This window comes from Mustelus asterias, chromosome 15, assembly GCF_964213995.1.
Source record: "Mustelus asterias chromosome 15, sMusAst1.hap1.1, whole genome shotgun sequence".
Classification (NCBI taxonomy): Eukaryota; Metazoa; Chordata; class Chondrichthyes; order Carcharhiniformes; family Triakidae; genus Mustelus; species Mustelus asterias.
The window spans coordinates 31,322,670-31,348,169 of NC_135815.1; the positions used below are offsets into that span (position 1 = coordinate 31,322,670).

At 40.6% G+C, this 25,500-nt stretch overlaps 1 protein-coding gene and 1 long non-coding RNA gene across 2 annotated transcripts; one reads left to right on the forward strand and one right to left on the reverse strand.

The window, feature by feature from the left end:
- Positions 1-592: 592 nt before the first annotated feature.
- LOC144504437 (uncharacterized) lies at positions 593-11,761 on the reverse strand. The gene is made up of 2 exons (XR_013499631.1): positions 11,631-11,761; positions 593-7,527 (listed from the first exon to the last, which is right to left on the reverse strand). It is a non-coding gene; the product is annotated as an uncharacterized LOC144504437 (long non-coding RNA).
- Positions 11,762-11,823: 62 nt separating this feature from the next.
- cox7a2l (cytochrome c oxidase subunit 7A2 like) lies at positions 11,824-25,135 on the forward strand. The gene is made up of 3 exons (XM_078229702.1): positions 11,824-11,985; positions 20,363-20,500; positions 24,519-25,135. Exons 1-3 carry the CDS (start codon positions 11,914-11,916, stop codon positions 24,660-24,662), a joined length of 354 nt encoding a protein of 117 aa, XP_078085828.1. The 5' UTR covers positions 11,824-11,913; the 3' UTR covers positions 24,663-25,135.
- The last annotated feature ends 365 nt before the right edge of the window (positions 25,136-25,500 follow it).

A 25,500-nucleotide genomic window follows, 5' to 3' on the forward strand; every position in this document is an offset into this window, starting at 1 on the left:
AATTAAATAGTTATTGTATTGATTACATTTGAATTAAAGTGTCTATTCCTGCCTATGCAACATTCTTATTATTTCAATAAATGTTCTACTTAGCCTGATTGAAATTCTCCAGTGAAGATATATATAGGACTCAACAGCCAACATAATAAGCTTTACAGCTATGGTAAAATGACTAACCCAAACCTTGCACTTAACAAAATTACCCAAGTTTTGAAAAGTAAATGAGTAAAATAATCATTGACCAATCAACTACTTGTTTTCCTGTAACGTTACAATCGATTTTCCCAGAACTTGGCTAGTCCCCTCTGGAGCCACAACTGGGCCAGCTCTATCACAAAGTTCCTGACCCACCACTCTTGCGCTCTTTCTTGAAGTCTCTAAGTAACTTCTCAAGCGAAAGGCATCCCCACCCTCTATAGGAGATGAGTCAGCATTGCTGGTTAGATAAACCAGTGTTACAACCGGGTGAGGAGGAGTGAATTGGTCCCCTTGGTTGGTCATAACAAAAGGTTTTTAAAAATTTATTTTCCCTGTAAATGCCTTCTCCATTCCCAATATATTTATTTGTTAATAAGAAGCCAATCAAACCAGGTTTTCTTGAGTCAAAGAAAGAGTAAGTTTATTAGTTACTAAAACCCGAAGGAAAAAAATAAAAGGCACAACACGAGTCAGAAAAGTTAAGAGTCCAATAAATTAAAAGAATATATGCTTAAGTTCTTTGCTTGTCCTTGATTTGTAGATTGTCGAAGGTTGCTGCTGTTTGTAGGTAGTTGGTCTCCTTTAAAATCATGGAGTTGAATTGAAGTTCAGGTAACCTACACCTTGTTGGAGTGAATCTTAACTTTACAGAGAGAGAGAGCGCGCGCGAGTCCTTATCCAGTTGTGTATCCAGAAGTTTTTGTTTTCTCTCTGTTTCTAGCTTGGCAAAATCAATTCTTAAACCCCCTTTCAGTATATTCCAAGGAGGAATTTGATTAACATGTCTTGCAGTTCTCGTGGTCGAACAGGCAATTGCATTTTTTGATATTTCATTTCAGAAACTTTGGACACATTTTAAGATAGTAGAAGCCAAAAGGAGATAGGGTTACTTCATCCTCCACAAGGGATTTTGAATGCCTCTTGGGTATCTGGCTGGTTAGCAGTTTCCATTGTCTTGACAGAATTACAGTTGATTAAAGTTCAGCAGTTTGCATTTTTAAAGCCTTCTATTCAAGAGTCCCTTTTGAAGTGAACCGTACACCCACAAATGTGGAATTCCACAAGGAACACGTCAGCAAATCTGCAATCCACATTGTAAGTTTCCAGAAAAGGCTATTTTATAATCTCAGAGAGTGACTCGTGGAAGCTGGTTTTGGTCAATATCTTTTCATGTATGCTTTGAGAAAACAAGTCCTCTTCAAACAGTGCAATATTTTGTTTGGTTTGTTGGTGAAGTTATAGGCATATCTTACTTAATCATAATCCCTATCATCATGATGCCAGTTCAAAGTAGCTATCTAATTAACGAATTGCAACTGTCTCTCCAGTAGAGAACTTGTTTATCCATGACTAAGACTGAAAGACATTTTAACAGTAAATTGTAGTTAAATTTTAAATGTAAACTGGACTAGACTTGAAAAAGAGATTAACCCTTAAAATTAAAGCTCAAAATCCCATACTCACCAAATTCTCAAGTTCACACTCTGAATAGCCACACTCAGTGACAAGCTGTTTCTTCATGTTTGCTTGTTTTATGCTTAATTAGCAACACATTGGCTGATATGTAAAAAATCTACTGTAATTTAAGGTTATTGATTATAAATCAGTTCTATGCAAACTTGTTAAAAATTAAATCACTCAGGTTTCTCATGCAAAAAACAAACAATAAAAGCATATTTAAAATAAGATGAATAAACTTACGAATAAAGATGCACTGCAGCAACTCTCTAAGGCTTCTTTGACAGCACCTCTGAAACCTACGATCTCTCTCTAACCACAAGGGCAGCAGGTGTCTGGTGACACCATCACCTCTAAGTTCTCCCAGTTTCACACCATACTGACTTGGAAACGTATTATGGTTCCGTCATCATTGTTGACTCAAAATTCTAGAATTTTGTTCCGAACAGCAATGTGGGAGCATCTTCCAGGAAGGCTGTTCACCATCATTTTCTCAAGACCAAATCGAGATGGAAAATAAATGCTGACCTTGTCAGAGACACCCACATCCCACAAAATAAATAAAAACAAAGTTATATCTTATGCTTTGGAGTATTTTCATGAAGATTTTTACTTAAAGGATTCACTCAAAGATATGGGTTCACAGCTGATACTTTCTAACACCTGTCACTGCAACGCTTACAAATAGCTTGCTGCAGAGATCGGAATACATGCAGAGTGCTGTGTTTCCTATTGTGAATTGGTAAGTCTTTCACTACGCAACTGAAAACCTCTCCTATATTTTTGAACAGGATTTCTAAATTCCTTTAATTTTTCCAAATTATGTTTTCTAAAAGCTGTAGGAGGAATTTCAATAGCTTTTTTCAGGCAAAGTTTCAAATCTAAAAGATTATACAGTTTTAAATTCTTATTTTACAAAAAGAGTCTTTGCCTCAAGCTGTTGTTTGTGAGTCTGGCTCTTGTACTTTCTAGACAAAAAAAAAGTGTTGCATGTAAATGGCAGAACCCTTAAGAGTATTGATAGGCAAAGGGATCTGGGTGTACAGGTACACAGGTCACTGAAAGTGGCAATGCAGGTGGAGAAGGTAGTCAAGAAGGCATACGGCATGCTTACCTTCATCGGCCGGGGTATTGAGCTTAAAAATTGGCAAGTCATGTTGCAGCTTTATAGAACCTTAGTTAGGCCGCATTTGGAATATAGTGTTCAATTCTGGTCGCCACACTACCAGAAGGATGTGGAGGCTTTGGAGAGGGTACAGAAAAGATTTACCAGGATGTTGCCTGGTATGGAGGGCATTAGCTACGAGGAGAGGTTGGAGAAACTTGTTTTGTTCTCACTGGAATGACGTAGGTTGAGGGGAGAACTGATAGAAGTCTACAAGATTATGAGAGGCATAGACAGAGTGGATAGTCAGAAGCTTTTTCCCAGGGTGGAAGAGTCAATTACTAGGGGTCATAGGTTTAAGGTGCGAGGGGCAAGGTTTAAAGGAGATGTATGAGGCAGATTTTTTTTAAACAGAGAATAGTGGGTGCCTGGAACTCGTTGCCGGGGGAGGTAGTGGAAGCGGATACGGTAGTGACTTTTAAGGGACGTCTTGACAAGTACATGAATAGGATGGGAGTAGAGGGATATGGTCCCCGGAAGGGTAGGGGGTTTTAGTTAAGTCGGGCAGCATGGTCGGTGCAGGCTTGGAGGGCCGAAGGGCCTGTTCCTGTGCTGTAATTTTCTTTGTTCTTTGAAACATTTAACTTTTCTTAAGTTATGTCACTACATAAACAAAGAGAGTTTCCCCTCTGTTGGTGCTTTTGCCAACACCTTAAAAGCAGTAAGCTCTGGTTCTCAACCCTTCCATCAATCGGAACAGTTTCAATCTATCTACATCACTCGTTATTTCGAACATCACAGTTAAATCTCCTTTCAAGCTTCTCTAAGGAGAAAAACAAAGCTGTTCCAATCTATCCATGTAACCAAAGTCTATCAGCTGTGAAATCATTCTCATGAATCTTTTCTGCCTCTCTAAAGGCTTCACATCCTTCCTAAAGTCTAGTGCCCAGAATTGGACATAATTCTCCTGTTGAGACTGAGTCAAAGTCTTATAAACACTCATCGTAATTTCCTTGCTTTTGTTCTCTATGTCTCAATTATAAAGCTCAGGATCCCTATATGCTTTCTTAATCTCAATCTGCTCTACCATCTTCAATGATTTGTGCCCCTCTGTATTCCTGCACTTCCTTTAGAACGGTGCCTTTTATTTTATATAGCCTCTCCTTGTTCTTCATACCAAATATATCACTTCATACCTCTCTGCATTAAATGTTTGCCCATCCCATCAGCCTGTTTTATGTCCTGTGAAGTTGGATGCTATTTTCTTCATACTTCACAACTCATCCAACTTTTGTGCTTTCTGCAAAATTTGAAATTGTGCCCTGTACACTCAAGTTTATATCATTAATATATACCAAGAAAAACACTGGTCCATCTGCCAACTCTTGTGGAACCCCACTGTATACCTTCCTCCAGTCCACAAAACAATCATTCAACACTACTGTCTATTTCTCTTATTCTATGGGCTTCAATTTCTCTCATATGTCTACTACGTGGCACTTTATCAAATGCCTTTTGGAAGTCTACATTCTCCACACCAACCACTTTACCGTCATCAAGCCGCTCTGTTCTTCTTTAGCGTATCTTCCCACCCACACTGTTTCTCCCTTTGGAGAATAGTGGGGAAGTGATGGAAGAATTTCCAAGCTGTTTATCTGCCTGTTGAACTGCATTATGAATGTTCCTTCAATGGCCAACAAGTTAAGCATTGGACTCAAGCCCAAAGCTTCTAGTCCAGCAGCAGGAGCACTATGATGTACGTGGCAAGTTTTTTGGGCAGAGAGTGGTGGGTGCCTGGAACTTGCTGCCAGGGGAGGTAGCGGAAGCAGATACAATAGTAAATTTTAAGGGGCATCTGGACAAATACACGAATAGGATGGGAATAGAGGGATATGATCCCCGGAAGGGTAGGAGGTTTTAGTTCAGATTGGCAGCATGGTTGGTGCAGGCTTGGAGGGCCGAAGGGCCTGTTCCTGTGCTGTAATTTTCTTTGTATCACTGTGCCACAAGACCTTCTACCCTCTCTGTTATTCTCATCAAAACATGACTTTCTGTAAATAAATTTGAGCTGGCTTTCCCTAATTAATCTACACTGGCCCAAGTGACTGGCAATTTGTCATAGAGTATCTCTAAAAGCTTTGTCACTGCCAAGGTTAGAAAATCTTTAGAGACAATAATTCAGGACAAAATTATTAGTTATTTGGATAATGAGAATTAATTCAGGAAAAGTTAGTAGTATGGCATCAAGGGCTATGGGGATTAGGGTGGGAGAGTGGAGTTAACTTAGAAGTTTAGCCATGATCATATTCAATAGTGAAGCAGGCTGACAGGGAAATATGATCTATTCTTGTTCCTATTTCTTAGGTTCTTACGGAAAATATGTCTCATTTAGATCCTGTATAAGTGGGAAAGATGTTTTATTTGTATCGCTGAGAAAGTGTATGGAAAAGTAAGGGCAGGTATGTGTTTAGGGGATTACACATGAGAAAAAATGTGTGTGCACGCACACAGACCTAGGAAACAGACTGTGTGTGGGAAAGTAATGAGTAGTCTGAGCATAAAACTGATATTGTGGATCTGCCCATTTTCATTTCCAATTCCTAGACAAATTTCAACGTGGAAGTTAATTTGTACGGATTACTGTTTTAAAATCAGAAAGGCTGTCAGTTTGTGTGCGACAGAGAAAACAACTGAGACTTCAAACGCAACATCAATTTTTGCAGCTCTTCTTTATGTTTGAATTCCAGACATTTATCCATTATCCTCAGTTGAATAGAGAACTTGTGTCTGTGCAAAATACTATAGTAGTTCAATTTTAGTGTTTTTGAAATGATTTAGTATGAACTGGAGAATTAATTTAAGTGGACTTTCAACTAAGCTTTTAAGCAAGCACTATAACTTTATTTTTGTAACTTCAGATAGCATGTTAACCTGACATTAATAGAGCAAAAGTGAACAGGTGGGATAGACACCTTAGGAAATGCCTCATTGGAGATTCAGATCAGATTCCAGCTCTGCTGAAGAGGAGGTCAGTAATGTAGACTTTAGGTCAAGCTTTTCAAAGAAAAATGCATTCTCCAGCAATTGCTGAATGTATTGTACTCCTTGCAAGGGAGCTACCGCAACATGTTTGAGACTGGGGAGAAGTGCGCAACCAACTTGTCTGTGGCTCTGGTGAACAAATTGGTACTGTGCAGTCAGCCATATAAATGGTACTGCAGTTGGTCTCCCTGCAGGGGTCTGTTGCACAACTGGTGGCATCTCTCAGGGATGTTCACACTTACGCTAAATGGGTTTCAAGTCACACTTAGTGTTCTAATTTGATCTCACTTTTCAAATATCACACTTTGGCTGGGCACTTTGATGTTATACTAAAATGACAATAGATCAGAACTCTGTAATTATGAGTACTGTACCCATAAAAATCTACCAATAAACAAAACAGACTGAATCAAATCACTCAAACAAGTCTAAATTATTTCAGAAGCAACATACCAGAACTCTGCAATTATCAGAAGTTATGAAAACCTATCATACCAAAGTGAAACCAAAATGCTAAGCAATCAAATAGTCCAACATATTTTTCATAAATCTTTCATCCATAACTTTTTCTTTACAACAAACGCAAATATTCTGGGTTCAAAATAAGAATTACGTAATGTGCTGATATATATATATTGTACTCTATAAAAGCACAATATTATATAATTAAATATACAGCCATGCTATTCTGCTGCAATAGGCAAAGGAAGCACTAATCAATTGTTTTCCCAGGACAAATCAAAGGATATTTTCTCCAATGGCAGAATTCTCAAGACCCCGCTTTCCAAATTATTTCAATGGAGATGTACACCCCTCCCCCAATTTCCACATCTCAGTCCCACAAGCTGTAACCCATCCTCTGACAGTAGATCTGCTCAGTATTAAAATACATTTGTGTAGTAGTACACTTTTTCTATCCATCACTTTCATGCTTCCTATGTGGTAGTTCAGGCACCTCACCTCCAGATGGGCTCCAATTTCATATTCAGAAAACTGCAACAAATAACAAGTAGGCAATGCCAAGTAGAAAGCAGGAAAGTAAACCATTAATCAATGTCTCTCAAAGTTACCTTCAATGTGCCAACTTTAAACCCCAAAGGCCATTTGTTTTGGCAGTAGGGCTCACCTCTTTCTCTTTGATCTGTACATGCTTCAGTATGTCAGGAATTACAAGCTGCCTCCACTTAAATAGGTTTTCTTGAGGGAATACGGCGTCCTTCTGCCACAGGGGAGGGAAGGCGCTTATATGTTTTATGAAACTGGCTCATTCCAAAGCATAATCTCCATATGTTTCTGCAGTTGTTAATAAATTAATGCAGGTTATAGTACTTGCCAAAGGTTAATACAGGGAAATCGATTTCCATTCAACTTCAAGGATGCCATCAGTCAGGCAAGGGAGACCAATTTCAAATAACTAAAAGGCAGACTTTGGATCAGTAAGTTCTCCTTCACAGAGAGTGAATAAAAACATTGAAAAGATCTGTTGGAAGGGTAGTAGAGGCAGAAATCGTGGCTTCATTTCAGGGACTGTTGAATGCTATGGAATGGAATCTTAGGGTGGGATTTAATGGCCCTTCCTGTTGGTGGGATATTCTGGCCCTGCCGAAGAAGAGAGAGTCAAAATTCTGGAGCTCGCTGCCTAAGAACATTGCAGGAGTGCCTTCCCAATGCAGGTAGCAGCAGTTCACCACCATCTTCTCAGCCTTGTCAGTCACATCAATATTCTGTGAATAAATAGCTTTTTAAAAATCTAAAGAAAGACTTACACATTTTTAGTATCTTTCAAATTCTCAAGACATCACTAGTACTTCACAACCAATGAACTACTCTTAAATTCTAGGCACTGTTGTGCAGGCAAATGTGACAGCCAATTCTCACACACACAGCTCCCAAAAACAGCAGTGAAATGAATGACCAGTTGACTATCATGGTTGGGGTGGGGCCTACCTTGGTAAGTTATGTTCAACATATTATTATTGAACGAAACATTTGCACACCTGGCCAAATTCACAGGGCAGCAAGGCAGGGATCTAGCTTAAGATGCAGGTGTCCTGGCTGAGATAGCATGTTGGAGACAGTGAAAGGTAGCTTAACATTCTAGCAATCAATCTCATTCACAACAGCTACAAAAATGGCATAGGTGGCTTTGCCAAGTTAGGTTGGCAGATTCCACTTTTGAGTTGTTGGGTAGAGGTAGTTCATTGAACTACCTGTTGACCTTGAAATCAGGCTTGGAGGTAGTTGTGTTTTTATAAATGGACACTGTGAGGACCTTTGCTGAGCTTAGAAATTCTGGAGGATAATTGGAAAGTGGTTAAAGTCAAACAATACATCCCAATGACGTGGAAAAGTATACTGTTTTTTATTTGGTATCATTCTGTGAAGAAGGCAGTGTACCAACTGAAATAAGTGCATCTGATCAAAACTGTTGCTCTATTTCATTATGTTTTTGAAATAAAACTGCTTGAATGGTTCATATCAAGCCCCATATCACCAATAATTGGCTCAGTCTGCCTTTGGAGAGCTTGATGAAGGAGACATGCAGAAGACACTAATACCCTTTCCAGATCAGGTACATAACATAGCTAGATTTTGGGCAGTGTGAGTCATTACATTCAGTTTACAGAACAGAAGCAGGCCACTTGGTCTATGCCAGTGTCTATGCTCTTCACACAAGCCTCCCCCCACATTTCTCTATATTTTTCTCATGTGCTTATCTGACTTTTTAAAAAAATGATCCAAGTAATTGGATTGAACCACTCCGTAGGGTAGCAGGTCCCAGATTTTAGCAACTCTCTGGATATAGCAATTTCTCCTGAACTCTTCATTGGATCTATGAGTGATTATTTTGTATTTATGACCCTTGATTTTATAGTGCTTCACAAATGAAAGCATCTTCTTTATGTCTACCCTATTAAACATCTTCATCATTTTAAGGGCATCTACTAGGTCACCCCTCAGCCTTTCCTTTTCTGAAAAAAGAGCCCCAGCCTGTTCAGTTTTTCCTGATGGTGAAAACTTGTTAGTTTTGGCATCATGCTTGTAAATATCTTTTGCACTTTCTCCAGTGCCTGATATCTTTTTGTAATCTGAAGACCAGATGTGTACACAATGTTCTTTGGTACTCAATGCAGTCTAACCAAAGTTCTACGCAAGATTAAAAACCTCTCTACTTTTTGACTCTATTTCTCATTAAATGTATGGCAATGCTTTTTTTTTGGCCTTGTTAACCTACTTAGTCATTTTCTAATGATACTGACTCAGGTGAATTAGTGGTTAGCACTGCTGCCTCAAAGCGCCAGGGGCCTGGGTTCAATTCTGGCCTTGGGTGATTGTGTGGAGTTTGCTCATTCTCCCCGTGTCTGCATGGGTTTCCTTTAGGTGCTCCGGTTTCCTCCCACAGTCCAACGATGTGCAGGTTAGGTGGATTGACCATGCTAAGTTGCCTCTTAGTGTCCAAAGATATGTAGGTTAGATGAATTAGCCATGGTAAATGCACAGGATTATGGGGGTAGTGGGGGCCCACACTGAAACATCAGCCTAGATTATGTGCTGAGGTCTTAGCTTGTCTTACATATTACTATGTAAGACATGCTTTTTAAAATTTATCGATACAGGGGATGTGAGCGTCACTGGCAAGGCCAGGTTTCCCATTCCTAATTGCCCTTAAACTGAATGGTTTGCTCAGTTGTTTCAGAGGGCAGTTAAGAATTAGCTGTGGGTCTGGAGTCACATGTAGGCCAGACTAGGTAAGGATGGCAGATTTCCTTCCCTAAAGAACTTTAGTGAACTAGATACATTTTTACAAAAATGTATCTAGTCTCACCACATTCCAGGTTTATATTCCAGAATTTATGTCCCCAGAGCTTTAGTCTGGGTCTTTAGATTACTAGTCCAATGTCATTACCACTTCACCACCATGTCCCCTTAATTAAAAAGTACCTTACAGAGGTTCCGGGCAAGTACATGATTCGCTCATTTAGAGCTCACCAGTTTTCATTAAATTGTACAGGAAAATATGATTATTTATAATCAGCCCAAAGACATGGTTATGAAAAATGCAAGTATATCGATTCAACTGAAACAATTGTTGTATTGCCATCTGCTGCTGAAAATGTACTTTTCGATTAGAGTGCTTTAGTAAGTGGTTTGGTAAAGTATTAGGTTGGTTCAGAATAAAGGGAAAGTAATAGTTTAAATTAGGGTTACAGCACTTGTATGTGAATGCACAGTGTGGTTAATAATGTTGGAGATCCAGATAACCCACAGAGCATGATGTTGTGGTGATAACAAAGACATGGCTCAAAGAAGGGGATGACTGGGTATTAAATATTCCCGGGTACAAGGTGTTGCACAGAAGCAGGCCATAGTTTTCCAATCTCCCTTAGAGTCAGGCAGGTGCCAGAGGCCTGGAGAATTGCAAGTATTACATCCTTGTTCAAAGATAAACCCAGCAACTACATCTCAGTCAGTTCAACCTTAATGCAGGGCAATGCAATGCAATGCAGGACAAATGCAGGGCAGGGCAATGCAGGGCAGGGCAATGCAGGGGCTTTTAGAGATAATGGCTGAAATTTTCCAGTCCTTCGTGCCAGCAGGATTTTCTGGTCCCAGCTAGGTGAACGGCAATTTCAATGGCTTGCAGCCCCACCAAAGGGAAATCTGTGAGGGGTGGAGGGGGAGGCTGGATTATTCTGGCCAATAATTTGGACAAAGCTAAAATAGCACTTGGATGAATGCAGGTTATTTAAAGGAAAGCTAATATGTATTTGTTAAGAACAAATGACGTAGATGCAATGGGCTCCTTGTGCACTGTAGGAATTCTATGGCTTCCTGGGCTTTGTCAACAGAGGCATAGGGTACAAAAGCATGGAAGTTATGTTAAACCTGTATAAATTACAGGTTTGGCCTCAACAGGAATATTGCTTCCAGTTTTGGGGACCACACTTAAGAAATATGTGAAGGCATTCAAAAGGTTGCAGAAAACATTATTGAGAACTGTTGAAAGTTACATAGATAGTTTGGAAAATTAGGACTGTACTGGAAGCAGAAGAGTCTGAGAGGAAACTTAATAGGGGTATACAAAATCAGGAACGGTCTGGAAAGATAAGGATGAACTGTTTTCACTGATAGAAGGATCAAGTACCAGATTTAAGGTAACTGGCACAAGAGGCAAAGGTGACTTGAAGTAAAACCTTTCCAAAGCAACGAGTGGTCAGGATCTGGAAAGTACTGTCTCAGAATGTGGTGAATACACCTTCAACAGAGGCATTCAAAAGGAAATTGGCTCATTACCGGAGAAGGAAAACAACTGCAGGCCTATCGGGAGGTAGGGAATGGTAGCAGGTGAATTGCTCATTTGGAGGGCCAAAATAGAGACATAATGGACCAAATGATGTTCTTTTGTGCTCTGACCGTCCTATGATTATTTGGCAAACATTCTTTGGGCCAGATAAAGGCAAAATGCTGCTGGAATCTGAAAACCCCCCAGAAAATGCTGAAAAATCTCAGCAGGTCTGACAGTGTCTGTGGAGCGAGAATAGAGCTAACATTTCAAGTCAATATTGTTTGCTCTATTCTCTCTCTCTACAGATGCTGTCAGACCTGCTAATGTTTTCCAGCATTTTCTTTTTTTTTGATTCTTTGGGACAGATTGAATTATTTTGATTGGCAAGCTTTCATGAACAAAAAAAGACTCATAGATTGGTAACCTCTAATATTAGCCTCACATTGAAAGGCCAGTGTGAGTGAGGTGGTGCATACCCCTAAACTCAAACACAAAAACAACATCTCCAACTTCCCCTGCAGCTATCAATTAGCCACTTACCTTGCAGTCACCTCTCCTCCAAACTTATTGGATTCAACACAACAGCCTCAGTGGATAAAGGCACTATAGAAAAAAAATTCATCACCTCCTGTCCTATCCGACCTGTAAGGAATAAACTACCCCCATTCCCACCAGAGAGTGGGGGGTTCTCTTCATGGCAACGAGACACAGGCAGGCGGTGCGGAGACACCTGTGATGATGTCTGTCGGCGGCGACCGGATGGGGATGGACCCCATTCTGTCGCAGGAATTGCCCGGAGACGCGGGGAAGGAGACAGCCAGTCATGTTCTACAAGTTTAACGGCTTCACACAGCGGCTGAGCGCCGGGGCCGGCCCGGCTGCCTACTGCCCGCAGGTAGGAGCAGGGGAGCGGGGGCGACTGTCGGTGGCCGCCGCCGCCGCTGCCGCTGTGAAAGCCGCGCTGCCAGGCTTGACCTTGCAGGAGCAGAGCCTCAGCCTCTGCACTGAGGACACAGTCACCGGGACAGAGCCCAGGCACACAGGGGGAAGCAGGGCGCCACCGCTCAGAACCAAAGGTCACCTTGGCTTCTTCCCCTTCCTCCCCTCCAAAATTACATGACATAACAGTTCAATTCAATGCATAAAATGCAAAACCAATCATAGAACCCCTACAGTGCGGAAGGAGGCCATTCGGCTCATCAAGCCGACAATCCCACCCAGACCCTATCCCCGTAACCTCACATGTTTACCCTGACATCCCCCTGACACTAAGGGACAATTTATCATGGCCAATCCACCTAACCTGCACATCTTTGGACTGTGGGAGGAAACCGGAGCACCCGGAGGAAACCCATGCAGACACGGGGAGAACGTGCAGACTCCGCGCAGACAGTGACCTGAGGCCGGAATTGAACCCAGGACCCTGGTGCTGTGAGGCAGCAGTGCTAAGTACTATGCCACTTTGCTGCCCTAAACAGTTTCTTTCAGTAAAGTATGTGACACTCCATTGTCCCTCGCCACACTTTACAACTATCAGTTGCATTTACAATAATTTCATGTCCAACCTGAGGAATTTTACATGGCTTCCAACCCCTTGTTACATTAAGGCCAGCGGGCTTTGGACAGTGGCCTTTCCTCATTGAGCCTTTATGGCCTCTGTCACCTTCAAATTTTAGTGCATGCCTCAGGAAGTAGGCCTAGACCTTGGAATGTGCCACCTTGTAATACTCGGTCATTGATGGCTCTTTGATGTGGAAGACTGGCCAGTTTTGGGGTCACCCTGCCTTGACCCTGCCATCCTTGTTGTCATCCACAGCGAGGTTGTGGCAGTTTTCACCTCTGATGTTGAGGGCAATGGTGTAGTCATATTGTCGTAATCCAGAGACCTAGGGCAATGCTCTGTGGACTTTGATTTGAATCCCACCATGGCAGATGGTGAAATTTGAATTAAAATCTGGAATTAAAAGTCTACTGATGACCTTGAAACCATTGTTGATTGTAAAAAAAACCCATCTGGTTCACAAATGACCTTTAGGGAAGGAAATCTGCTGTACTGACTCCAAACCCACAGCAATGTGGTTGACTCTTAAATGGCCTCAGGGATGGGCAATAGATACCTGCCCTCTTGGGTGAAAAATCAGACATGTGAAAGAGTTGGCCTGGCCCTGGCTAAAATTTATCTCAAATAGATTGTTTGCTTTGGGATTTTACTGCAGCCAGTCTACCAACTCCCCAACTTTATAACAGTGATTACACGTGAAAGTACTTTATTGACTGCAAGTGTTTTAGGATGTCCTGAGGGAGGGAAAGTGGAAGTTTCTTTCACCTGAATGTCCTAACTGTGGTTTGTTTTGAAAGCGAATGCAGGAAGAGTGATGGGTTGTTCATCATTGGGGACAGTTGCTGATAAGACCACCTTGATCTTGTACACACCTCATTCTATGTTTGCACTTTCGAGATGGCTGGATAGGATTAGAAGAAGACGTGTAGTGTATCCATGTTTGCTGATGACACAAAGTTAGGTGGAGAAGTAACCTGAGAGGAGGATTCAAAGAGGCAGCAAAGGGATGTGGATAGGCTGAGTGAATGAGCAAAACCAAGACTGGTGGAATACAATGTGGAGAAGCATGAAATTATCCACTTTGATGAGAAAAATAGCAAAGCAAGATTTCTTAAATAATTTGATACTGGGAAATGTTGGTGTTCAGAGGGACCTGAGTTACCATGTACACAAATCACTGAAAATTAACATGCAGATACAATAAATAATTAGGAAGGCAAATGGTATGTCAGCCTTTATTGTAACGGAATTGGAATGTTGGAGTGAAGAAATCCTACAATCATAAAGGGCCTTGGTGAGACCACAACTGGAAAACTGTATATGATTTTGGTCTCCTTATCTAAGGCAGGATATACTTACTTTAGAGGGAGGGAGTTCAATGAAGGTCCACTGGATTGATTCCTGGGATGAAAGGATTGATCTATAAGGGGAGAGTTGGGTGAGCTAGGTCTTTATTTCCTGGAATGTGGAATAGTGCAACATATTTGATAAGTAGCTGCTGTGATGATGTTTCCTTTTGTTTGGAATCCAGAACATGAGGTCACAGACTCAGAATAAGTGGTTGGCCATTTATTTGATTTGATTTACTATTGTCACATATACAGTCAGTGAAAAGTATTGTTTCTTGCATGCCATACAGACAAAACATACCGTTCATAGAGAAGGAAAGCAGAGAGTACAGAATGTAATGTTACACTCATAACTAGGGTGTAGAGAAAGATCAACTTGATGCAAGGTAGGTCCATTCAAAAGTCTGACAGCAGCAGGGAAGAAGCAGCTCTTGAGTCGATTGGTATGTGACTTCAGACTTTTTCATTTTTCCCGAAGGAAAAAGGTGGAAGAGAGAATGTGTGGGGTCCTTAATTATGCTGGCTGCTTTGCTGAGGCAGAGTCAATGGATGGGAGGCTGATTTGCGTGATGGATTGGGCTACATTCACGACCTTTTGTCATTCCTTGTGGTCTTGGGCAGAGCAGGAGCCATACTAAGCTGTGATACAACCAGAAAGAATGCTTTCTATAGTGCAAAAAGTTGGTGACAGTCGTAGCTGACATGCCAAATTTCCTTAGTCTTCTGAGAGCTAGAGGCGTTGGTGGGCTTTCTTAACTATAGTGTCGGCATGGGGCAACCAGGACAGGTTGTTGGTGATCTGGGCACCTAAAAACTTGAAGCTCTCGACCCTTTCTACTTTGTCCCTATTGACGTAGACAAGGGCATGTTGTCCTTTACGCTTCCTGAAGTCGATGACAATCTCCTTCATTTTGTTGACATTGAGGGAGACATTATTGTCACCACACCAGTTCACCAGATTCTCTATCTCATTCCTGTACTCTGTCTCGTCATTGTTTGAGATCTGACCCACGACGGTGGTGTCGTCAGCAAACTTGAAAATCGAATTGGAGGGGAGTTTGGCCACACAGTCATAGGTGTATAAGGAGTATAGTAGGGGGCTGAGAACACAGTTTTGTGGGGCACTGGTGTTGAGGATGATTGTGGAGGAGGTGTTGTTGCCTATCCTTACTGATTGTGGTCTGTGAGTTAGGAAGTTCAGGATCCAGTCGCAGAGGGAGGTGCCGAGGTCCAGACCACGGAGTTTGGAAATGAGTTTCATGGGAATAATAGTGTTGAAGGTTGAGCTAGAGTCAATAAACAGGTGTCTGACGTAGATGTCCTTATTATCTAGGTATCCCAGGGTTGAGTTCAGGACCAGGGAAATGGCGTCTGCTATGGACCTGTTGTGGCGGTAGGCAAACTGTAGTGGATCCAGGTAGTCTGGGAGGCTGGAATTGATTCGTGCCATGACTAACCTTTCGAAGCACTTCATAATTTGCTTCTTTGGCACAGTCTTCTACACACTTACTAATGAAGTCAATTACTGTAGTGGCGTATTCGTTCAGGCTGGTTGCAGAGTTTTTAAATACTGACCAGTCCACTGACTCCAAGCAGCCCCGTAGGAGATCATCCAATTCCTCAGACCAACATTGCATGACTTTCTTTGATGGATTCTCCCGCTTCAGTTTTTGCTTGTAAGCCTGGTGTAGGAGCACAGCCTTGTGGTCTGATTTGCCAAAGTGTGGGCGGGTGATAGAGCAGTAGGCATGTTTGATATTTAAGAAAAAAAGAAAAAAACTTTAGAACTGAGATGAGAAATTTCTTCACTCAAAGGGTTGTGAATCTGCAAAATTTCATAGCTCAGGGATGCATGGATGCTCAATTATTGAGTATATTCAAAATAGAGATTTATAGATTTTTGGATTCTTGGGGAACTAAGGGATAGGAGGACAAATGACTTCAATCTATGTTGTAATTTCTTTGACATTTTTGATCCCTATAAAACTTGGATTTCCCTTGGTTTGTGTAAAAGTGTTTTGTAAGTTTTAACATGATACCCAATATGGATTTGTTGGAAATGAGGAAGTTTGATTGGAGTTTATAAGACTATAAGACATAGGAGCAGAATTAGGCCACTTGGCCCATCGAGTCTGCTTTGGCTGATATTTTTCTCATCCCCATTCTCCTGCCTTTTCCCCATAACCCCTGATCCCCCTTATTACTCTCAGATTACTGGATGAATTAATCCAGATTACTGTTGGGGAAGAACGCCTTGCTGTATATTTATGTTAAAGGGTTGTGATGTACTGGAAAAGCACTGCCATTCAGGTTAACATGCATGAGTTAGAAATGGACTGTAAAATTTAAATGAACCTTTGTATTTTTGATGGTTACTCCATTCTGCATCCTCTTCCAGTATCTCGGTACTACATCAGGCAAAAAGACACATTTTATTGCCACTTAGGCTGCTATTTGTCTCTTGGGCATCAAAGGATGCATTTAATGAGATGGCAAAGATGCTTTTGATATTCAGGTTTATTCTTCAGGAGTTTATAAATTAGCTTGTGGGTAGTTGTAATAATCATTTATGGGCTTTAAAAAAAGTTGACAATCTGTTAAAGTTGTAATTACCTATGAAAGTCTTGGTCTGTACGTGTGAACTTAATGTAATAAGAAGCCTGTAAAATCTCTTTGATTGTTCTAACAAGAAAGTTATGGCATGGATTTTGCAGTCAGCAGCAAAGCGATAGCACTCATTGAACAAAGCTACTCACAAAGATCTCTGTGGCATGGATTTCCTCTTTCCAGATTTTAAGTATGGGGCCATGGCAAAGAGATGTCCAGGCAACAAAGTAATCAAACAGGGTAAACAGATAATCACATTGAAGTATTGTCACAGACAGCAAATTAGGAGATAAAATACACCACGGCACTTGAATTTTACAGTCCATTTCTCTTGCAGAGAGCAAAATAAATTCTTGGGTCATACACATGGGACTGAGATGGATGCTGAAAATCATAAACTTTTTCAAAAAATAACATTTTAAAACTAATTTTGTTTTCATTATGATAACATTCAACAAATGTGAAGTTATTTTTTTAGCATTTGTGAAGCTCTTCTGTAATAATTAACTTGGTATATTGTTAACGCAAAGAGATCTCATTCGTTAAGGTCTAACTTTCAAGGGTTTTTACAGTGGGACTAAAGGGCAAGTTTTTGTTGGTTTAGGGCTTTCTATTTGATTGTAGTCTGTGTGAACTCCAACATCGATCCTTTTGGGAAAGTGTCACAACGCTGACTGCAGCCTCCGAATTTCCACCTTTAACTGTGCATATGCAGACTCCAGAAGCTGCTGTCAGCTTCAGAGCAGTATTAATGGTGAATGCTGACAGTTCCACTGTTGTTACTATCGCAAAATCCTGGCCAGTGTTTCAGATGTATCGTTCATTGAAGATACAGTAGACCCAAACATTTAAGTCTTTCTTCTTTGATCTATCTACCTAATCAGTTATTTGCATGCACTGTTCAATCTTTTTTGACCAGTCATGAGGTGATTGCAAAAAACTGGTACATCTTTTGGAAATTTGAGCAATCCTGCTGTAGATATCATCGATATGCATTGAATGTTGCAACCTCACTTTCTTGACAATAAAACAGCGTAATAAATATGAGGGGATGAGACACATGACAGATCAGAATAAGTAATGTTTAATTAAACTTGAAACACCAGTTTTTCTTTTACAACAGAATGGGTTAGTTGTACAAACTATTTGATTCACTATTGAGTCTCTCCAATTAAATCTGAAAATGTCCCATTTGGAATATTCCTTTTAAAGGTGGCCTTTCATTACGCAATGCAATAAATGGCTCATTTCCTCTACTTAAATGACTCATTTCTTCTGCTTTTTGAATCCCAATTTAGAAATGTGTAAGATGATTTGAAAGAATCAGTATGGCTCTGTGAAGGCTATTGTTTGACAGTGGATAGAGGAATTGATTCTTCTGTTCAGTGGAAAATTCTGAGCAAGGGATGATGATCTTGAATAGGAACTGAACTGTTTAAAAGTAAACCTGGGGCAAATTCAGTCTCAAAGATTGAGACCTTGGAATGCACTGCTGCAAAAGACTATAAATGCAAAGCTGATTACTATTTAAAACAGTAAGAAGTTTAACAACAACAGGTTAAAGTCCAACAGGTTTATTTGGTAGCAAAAGCCACACCTGGTGTTGTTAAACTTCTTACTGTGTTTACCCCAGTCCAACGCCGGCATCTCCACATCATTACTATTTAAAAGACAGAGATAATTACTTTTGAAGTAAGAGAGTATTCAGAATATGGAAAGAAAAAAAAGGAGTTGGGATTAAAAAGAACGAAGTGCAAAAGTTAACCAAAACAGAATTGACTTCATGGGCCATTGGATCTGTTTCTTGTCCTGGCATCAGTGAAAGAGAGGTTAAAGTAACTGTTGCATGTACGTTTTTTTTTAATATAGCAAAGGAAATGTCGCTGTCTCTTAGCTAGAGAGTAAATCAAACTATTCATCCAAAAATTGTAACTTTGCTCGGCTAATATAATTTTATTATGTGGAGAATTTCATTTCAGGCCAAACATTGCTTCATAGAGTCCCTTAAGATAGGGAAGTCCAATCCATGGCCTGAGAATAGCTGCTAATTAGGAATCCATATATATCAGCTTGCATATCTGACTAGTAAATAAAATTGAGTATTAGTTGGCTATGTGATCTCAATATTCATTCACATTTATATTCTTGTATTTTAGCCTTTTTTGTGCATTTGTTGAATAAATGACACAACCAAAAATGAAATACTCTGAGAGCTTTACTTTGTTACCGAGTGGTGGTAGATGTTTATGAAGTACGGATATACATGTGAACTATTGTTTCAGCCTGTATTATTTAAGTGTATTCAAGTAGTTTTCTATTAAAATTAGTGCATGCTGCTAAATAAACGTCACTATAGCCATGTGTGACTAACTAGTAATTCCTATTCACTGATGCTGCCTGGGGGCAATCTAACCATTAGATCAGTGGATGTTGTGTATCTGGACTTTCAAAAGCTTTTGTCAAGATCCCACACACAAGAGATTAGTGAGCAAAATTAAAGCTCATGGTATTGGGGGAATGTATTGACATGGATAGAGAACTGGTTGGCCAACAGGAAGCAGAGTGGGAATAAACAGTCTTTTTCAGAGTGGCAGGCTGGCTGAGTGGGCAAATACTTGGCAAATGAAATATAATGTGGATAAATGTGAGGTTATCCACTTTGGTGGCAAAAACAGGAAGGAAGATTATTACCTAAATGCTGGCAGTTTGGGAAAAGCGGAAGTGCAACGTGACCTGGATATCATGATGGAACAGTCGCTGAAGGTTGGCATGCAAGTACAGTAGGCAGTGAGGAAAGCTAATGGCATGCTGGCCTTCACAGCAAGAGGATTTGAGTAGAGGAGTAAAGATGTCTTGCTGCAATTATACAGAGCCTTGGTGAGGCCACATCTTGAATATTGTGTGCAGTTTTGGTCTCCTAGTCAGAGGAAGGACATTCTTGCTATTGAGGGAGTTCAGCGAAGGTTCACCAGACTGATTCCTGGAATGGCAGGACTGACATATGAAGAGAGACCGGATCAACTGGGCCTATACTCGAATTTCGAAAACTGAGAGGGGATCTCATAGAAACATATAAAATCCTGATGAAACTGGACAGGCTTGATGTGGAAAGAATGCTCCTAAAGTTGGGGAAGTCCAGAACTAGGGGTCACAGTCTAAGGATAAGGGGTAAGCCATTCAGGACTGAGATGAGGAAGAACTTCTTCACTCAGAGCTGTGAACCTGTGGAATTCTCTACCATAGAAAGCTGTTGGGGCCAGTTTGTTAGATATGTTCAAGAGGGGGCTGGACGTTGCCCTTCTGGCTAAAGGGATCAAGAGGTATGGAGAGAAAGCAGGAGTGGGATACTGGAAGTGCACGATCAACCATGATCATATTGAATGGTGGTGCAGGCTCGAAGGGCCGAATGGCCTACTCCTTCACTGATTTTTTAATGTTTCTCTCAATGCCACGTGGTCCTATTTGTCATCTTCTGATTTGTTGGGAGATTGGTTTGGGCTCCTCCTCGCTCTATTGGTGGATGAACTCCAAATCAGAATTTATGTTATGTTAGCATCATAATTTATGTAAATTCATAGGTACGTGGATTTTAAGTCTTTATGTGCCCTCCCCGCCATGATGTGCGCTGATGTGACCATGTAGACCAAATCTTGACAGTCCTGCTCTAATGAATCCATTGTCTTTATCTTTAAATTGCACAGTATACTTAATGTGTAGTCATGTCTTGCATTGTTTTTTTTATATCATTCATGTAGGGCTTGAAGCCTCTGGTTTCCACAGAATCCCCTACTATGATTTTTGCCACTCCAACAAAATCAGTATCAGAATTGGAAGGGGGAGGAGCTCACTTCTTAGGACGGAATAAAGTGCCTGATTTCCAGCGGATTTTTCAGGTATGAATCCAAATTCCAAAATGTTTTTCACTATGGATAAGGACAATCTACTTGTGTTTGGTAAATGATAAAGGAGTCATCTTGGGTATAAGCTGATTTTTGTTTCTCCTCCGGAGTCATGTTCATTTCATCCTGTATGTATGAAATTCTAACTGTAGTTGTGTAGCAGTTGTTACTGGGTGTCTATCTGTTGCTCTGAAAGAAATTAAGCGAAAATGTGTCTGCTGTTGTAAGAATTCTTTTGCAAATGTAATGATTTTTTTCCTCATGAAAGGAAACTTAAGCGGTTAATGTCTCAATATAGTTCTTTAAACTTCATGGATTGAGTCTGGACTTTGGCCAGATTAGATGGGATGCTCCTGCAATGTGTCTGCACTTTAACTGCAATCGGCCTCCACTGTATTTCCACACATCTATTTTGTCCTTCCTTCTCATTTGTTCAAATTGAATGCAGGAGAACATTTAATATAAACTCTTCTTATTATTCAATACAGACCAAGCCAAAAGACATATTACAGATCACTGAGCTACATCGTACTGGATGCCATTTCAGCAATGTGCACAGTAGACTCTGCAGATTCTTAATCATTCTTCAGTCAACTGGGTGCATTTTGCAGTGTTATTTTTCAGTGCTTAGCAATTATAATGCCTGTCTTCAAGAACAACTGTAGGGGGTTCTCTGAAATCTCCATAGCCGAGTTCCTCTTCAGTTGCCTGTGGTGTTGACATTTTAATTTGCCAAAATTTCATGTCTAAATTCTGCAGGATGATTATTTTCTACCCCTTTTAAACTGCAGACAGATGGTCATTATTCTGAAATAACCCTTTAAAGGTTTCCTTCTTCAAACTCAGCAACCTGTGAAAAGTGACTGGTGTGCTAATTGATGGTGATAATGACCTTCCTTTTGAGCTGCGCAGATGTGGAATTGTTCTACACACTAATCAGGCAGTACAGAGCTGAGTACGAAGCTACAGTTTTGTTACAAGGATGTATGTCAACAGTTACTACTGTCGGGTCCCACCCGGTTCAGCTCTTGGCTTATTTTAAAAGAATGGAGCTTTTGCTACAATCCCCTTTGCAGTTGTAAACCACAGGTGTTTGTTAGGCTCTGTGGATGCATTTTGTCTCTGAGAGTGAAGGTTGTACGTTCAAGTCCCACTCCAAGTGAACCAAGGGAATTGTGAAGGTTGGCGATTAACTGGAGGGATTGTAGGAGACAAAATAATTGACAACAAATTGAATTTGGGCGAGCACAAAACTAAAACAGATCTCTTGGGAACACTGAAGTTCTTGTCAATTTCAGGTCTGAGCTGGAACCTGTATTGTAACATTGAGATTTGTAAACCCCTTGATGCTGGTTTTATTTTTTGTTTAGAAATGGAAACTTCTCAATAGCTAGCCTTCTCAGATGGTAAATACCACACCATTGTGAAGTACTGGTTTCTTGGCTTGTTAAGTGCACTTTCTTTTACTGTTGGAGCCCAGGCTTATTTTAGTATTTGTTGCTGTAAGTGCTCTCACTGAAACTGGTTTCACAAGGTACTGATTTAATCAAAGCTCTCTATCAGCTACTGAGTAAGTTTGTTTTGACACTGCTGGAAAGATCATGTAAAGATTGTAAACGAGGCTGGCAATTGGGAACAGGCTAGGGAATGAGCAATACCAATCCTTACAGCCCAGAAACAGGCCAGACAGCATAATTGGCCCATGTTGTGTTTATGCTCCACACAGACCTCCTCCCACCCTTAATTCTGTCAGCACATTTCTCTTTTCTTTCCTTCATGTTAGCTCTGTTTCTCTCTCCACAGATGCGGCCAGACCTGCTGAGTTTTTCCATTTTTAAAATTTCAGATTTCCAGCATCTGCAGTATTTTGCTTTTATTATCCTAAAATCTACCCTGGCATTTGCTTTCATCATCTTAAAGACCTCTATGAGATCACTCTTCAATCTTTTCGAGAGAAAATACCTCAGACCTATTTGTTTTCCTAATTGGTATAACACCTCACTCCTTCAATGTCTCTAAATCCTTTCCAGAATATGGAGGCCAGAAATGCTCAGTGGTCTAACCACGGTTCTATGCAAGTTTAACATGATGGTTCTAGTTTCCAATTCTATTCCTTGAGAAATAAACCTTAGTGCTATGCTTGCTTTTTGTGATTATATTCATCTGTGCTTTCAGGCTCATAGATATATACAGCACAGAAGGAGGCCATTCAGCCCAACAAGTCTGCTCTAGCTCTTTCAAGGAGCAATCCAGTTATTACTCCTTCCCTACTCTTTTTCCATATCCCAGCAAAAAAATTTTCTCCAAGTATTTATCTAATTCCCTTTGTACATGCACCTTGTTATCAGCCAATATGCTTCAAATCCTAACTATTCGTTATATAAAAAAGGTTTTACCTCATGTCAATTTATAATTGAGGAGGAAGTGTTAGAAAGATTGGGGAGGATTTTCCACTCCGGTTTTCGTCGGGTGGGATTGGCCCCAATGGTGGCTTTCTCCACTGTATCGTTCCGCTCGCTGATGGTCAAAAAAGGTGAAGGGGGAGGTCCCATCACGTAACCCCATTTGTGAATGTTTAAACTGTATGTGGATCCCAGATCCCTCTACTTCTCTACCTCATTTAGATTGTTATTTTCCAAAGAGTATATACTTATCCTTCCGACTAAAATGTACGATGTTAAATTTATCTATATTAGAGTTTATTTTCCAATGGCATGTCCTTTCGGCAAGTTTATTAGTGTCTTCCTTTATTTTATGCAGTCCTTCTCTGTATTAACGACACCTTAAGAAGTCTCACAACACCAGGTTAAAGTCCCAACAGGTTTATTTGGTAGCAAATACCATAAGCTTTCGGAGCAATGCTCCTTCGTCAGATGGAGTGGTCTCTGTTCTCAAACAGGGCACAGACACAGAAATCAAATTACAGAATACTGATTAGAATGCAAATCTCTACAGCCAGCCAGGTCTTAAATGTACAGACAATGTGGGTGGAGGGAGCATTCAACACAGGTTAAAGAGATGTGTATTGTCTCCAGACAGTACAGCTTGTGAAATTGTGCAAGTCCAGGAGGCAAGCTGTGGGGGTTACTGATAATGTGACATAAATCCAACATCCCGGTTTAGACCGTCCTCATGTGTGCGGAACTTGGCTATCAGTTTCTGCTCAGCGACTCTGCGCTGTCGTGTGTCGTGAAGGAGCATTGCTCCGAAAGCTTATGGTATTTGCTACCAAATAAACCTGTTGGACTTTAACCTGGTGTTGTGAGACTTCTTACTGTGCTTACCCCAGTCCAACGCCGGCATCTCCACATCTTAACAACACCTGCCATTTGTCAGTGTCACACATTTTGAAATTAAGAGACCACATTTATGACCATTTATTACTCAAACGGCACCATTTTATAGGCACATTTAAACCAAAAAACAGTCACCATATAGCAAAGAGAAGCAATTGTTCATTCTTCAACAACTAGAACAGTTATAGCTGAGACAACAGAGATTGGCTTTACTTTAGATGTCTCCAGATTGTAAACCTACATCAAACCCCAGAAATTCAGTTAATCTATTTTCAAATCGGATCATCTAAAAGACTTATTTGGAAATCTCTGCCTCCAAACCACCCCCCCCCCCCCCCCCCCCCCATCCCCCTCTCCAATATTTATTTGGACTGTGATACTCCCATGCTTGTCTAACTATAAAAGTTGGCAGGACCATCAGTAGTACATTGATTGCTACTCCCAAAGGATGTGTTCGCTGCTCTCTCTAAATATTTTTTTTTATTGTGCGTGGGATGTTAAAATATTTTTGCCTGGCTGCACGTACATGGTAAGTTAAAAGGGGCTAACTTGCACACAGCCTGTGTGAGAGCTTCCAGATTACTGAACAGCCACACAATGTTGAGGGAACATTGGTAAGGGACATTTTCTATGAGTGTGATTGTAGTGTTAATTTGTGTACATGTGCATGTTGGGGACTCTGTTAATTTCAAGCCTTTATCATCTTTGCTCTCCAGAAGCCAGATGGTTTGCCTGTACATCTAAAGCGAGGCGTCCCTGATCGACTACTATATAGGACCACAATGGCATTGACGGTTGGAGGGGCCATTTACTGCTTGGTAGCACTCTTTATGGCAGCCCAGCCCAAAAAGCAGAACTGAGCAGAATCTGTTGATGTGACTGGCACTTCTGAAATCCTCAACTCAAGAACTGGCATCTAACTCATTGTACAATTATAAGCCGTTCCAGCTTTATTTCCTGGTGCAGCAGTTTCTCTAATGTTTGTACGTGAGATTGACTGCGGTTTGTTTCAATCAGTTTTATCCTGTGACTATTGGTGAGAATTTCAGGGCCTGGGACGCTGCTGAAAAAATAACGATCAGGTTAATTAGAAATTGACATTGAATCATGCAAAGTGTTCAAGAAAATGTATTTAGAAGTGAGTAGGATGAATAGAACACAGTGCCGCAGATGGTGGAATATGAAAGTTCTTACACTTGCCCCAAAGACCATCAGGACCTGTGAGGAACCCAGGAGGAACTCTCATATTCACCATCATGAACATAAGATCTGGTGTAAATCTTTCTGCAATTGCAATTGTGTCTCTGCTGCTAAAATAAAGCTCTGACAATGATTTTTGGTAATGTTTCCTCAGATCTTTTGCATATAATCTTTGTGCACAATTGTCACCAAAACAGCAAATTAATCTGTCCAGTTACACAAATTTTTAAAAATGTTGCTCTTGGAGCCTGTCACGTTGCACTTTGTTAAGATGACTGCTGCTAGCAAGGCCACACTTGCTTAAATGTCAGCATTGCAAACTTTTCTCTTGACTATCTTGGTTGTGGAGATAAATGCCATAACATTTTTGACCATTACCTTTTTTAAAAAAGGGCAATAAAATCTGTGGCTAAGAATATCTTCCTGCAACTTCTCTGCTTGGCCTGACTAGAGGTGTTAACTGTCCATCTTTAGTATTTGTTTGTTGTAGCTGAGATT

Excerpts from the sequence above, each read along its gene's own strand:
- cox7a2l (XM_078229702.1), top strand. The coding sequence starts at position 11,914 with ATGTTCTACAAGTTTAACGGCTTCACACAGCGGCTGAGCGCCGGGGCC. Across the intron at positions 11,986-20,362 it reads CGGCTGCCTACTGCCCGCAG|GGCTTGAAGCCTCTGGTTTC; the intron begins GTAGGAGCAGGG and ends TCATTCATGTAG. Across the intron at positions 20,501-24,518 it reads ATTTCCAGCGGATTTTTCAG|AAGCCAGATGGTTTGCCTGT; the intron begins GTATGAATCCAA and ends TTTGCTCTCCAG.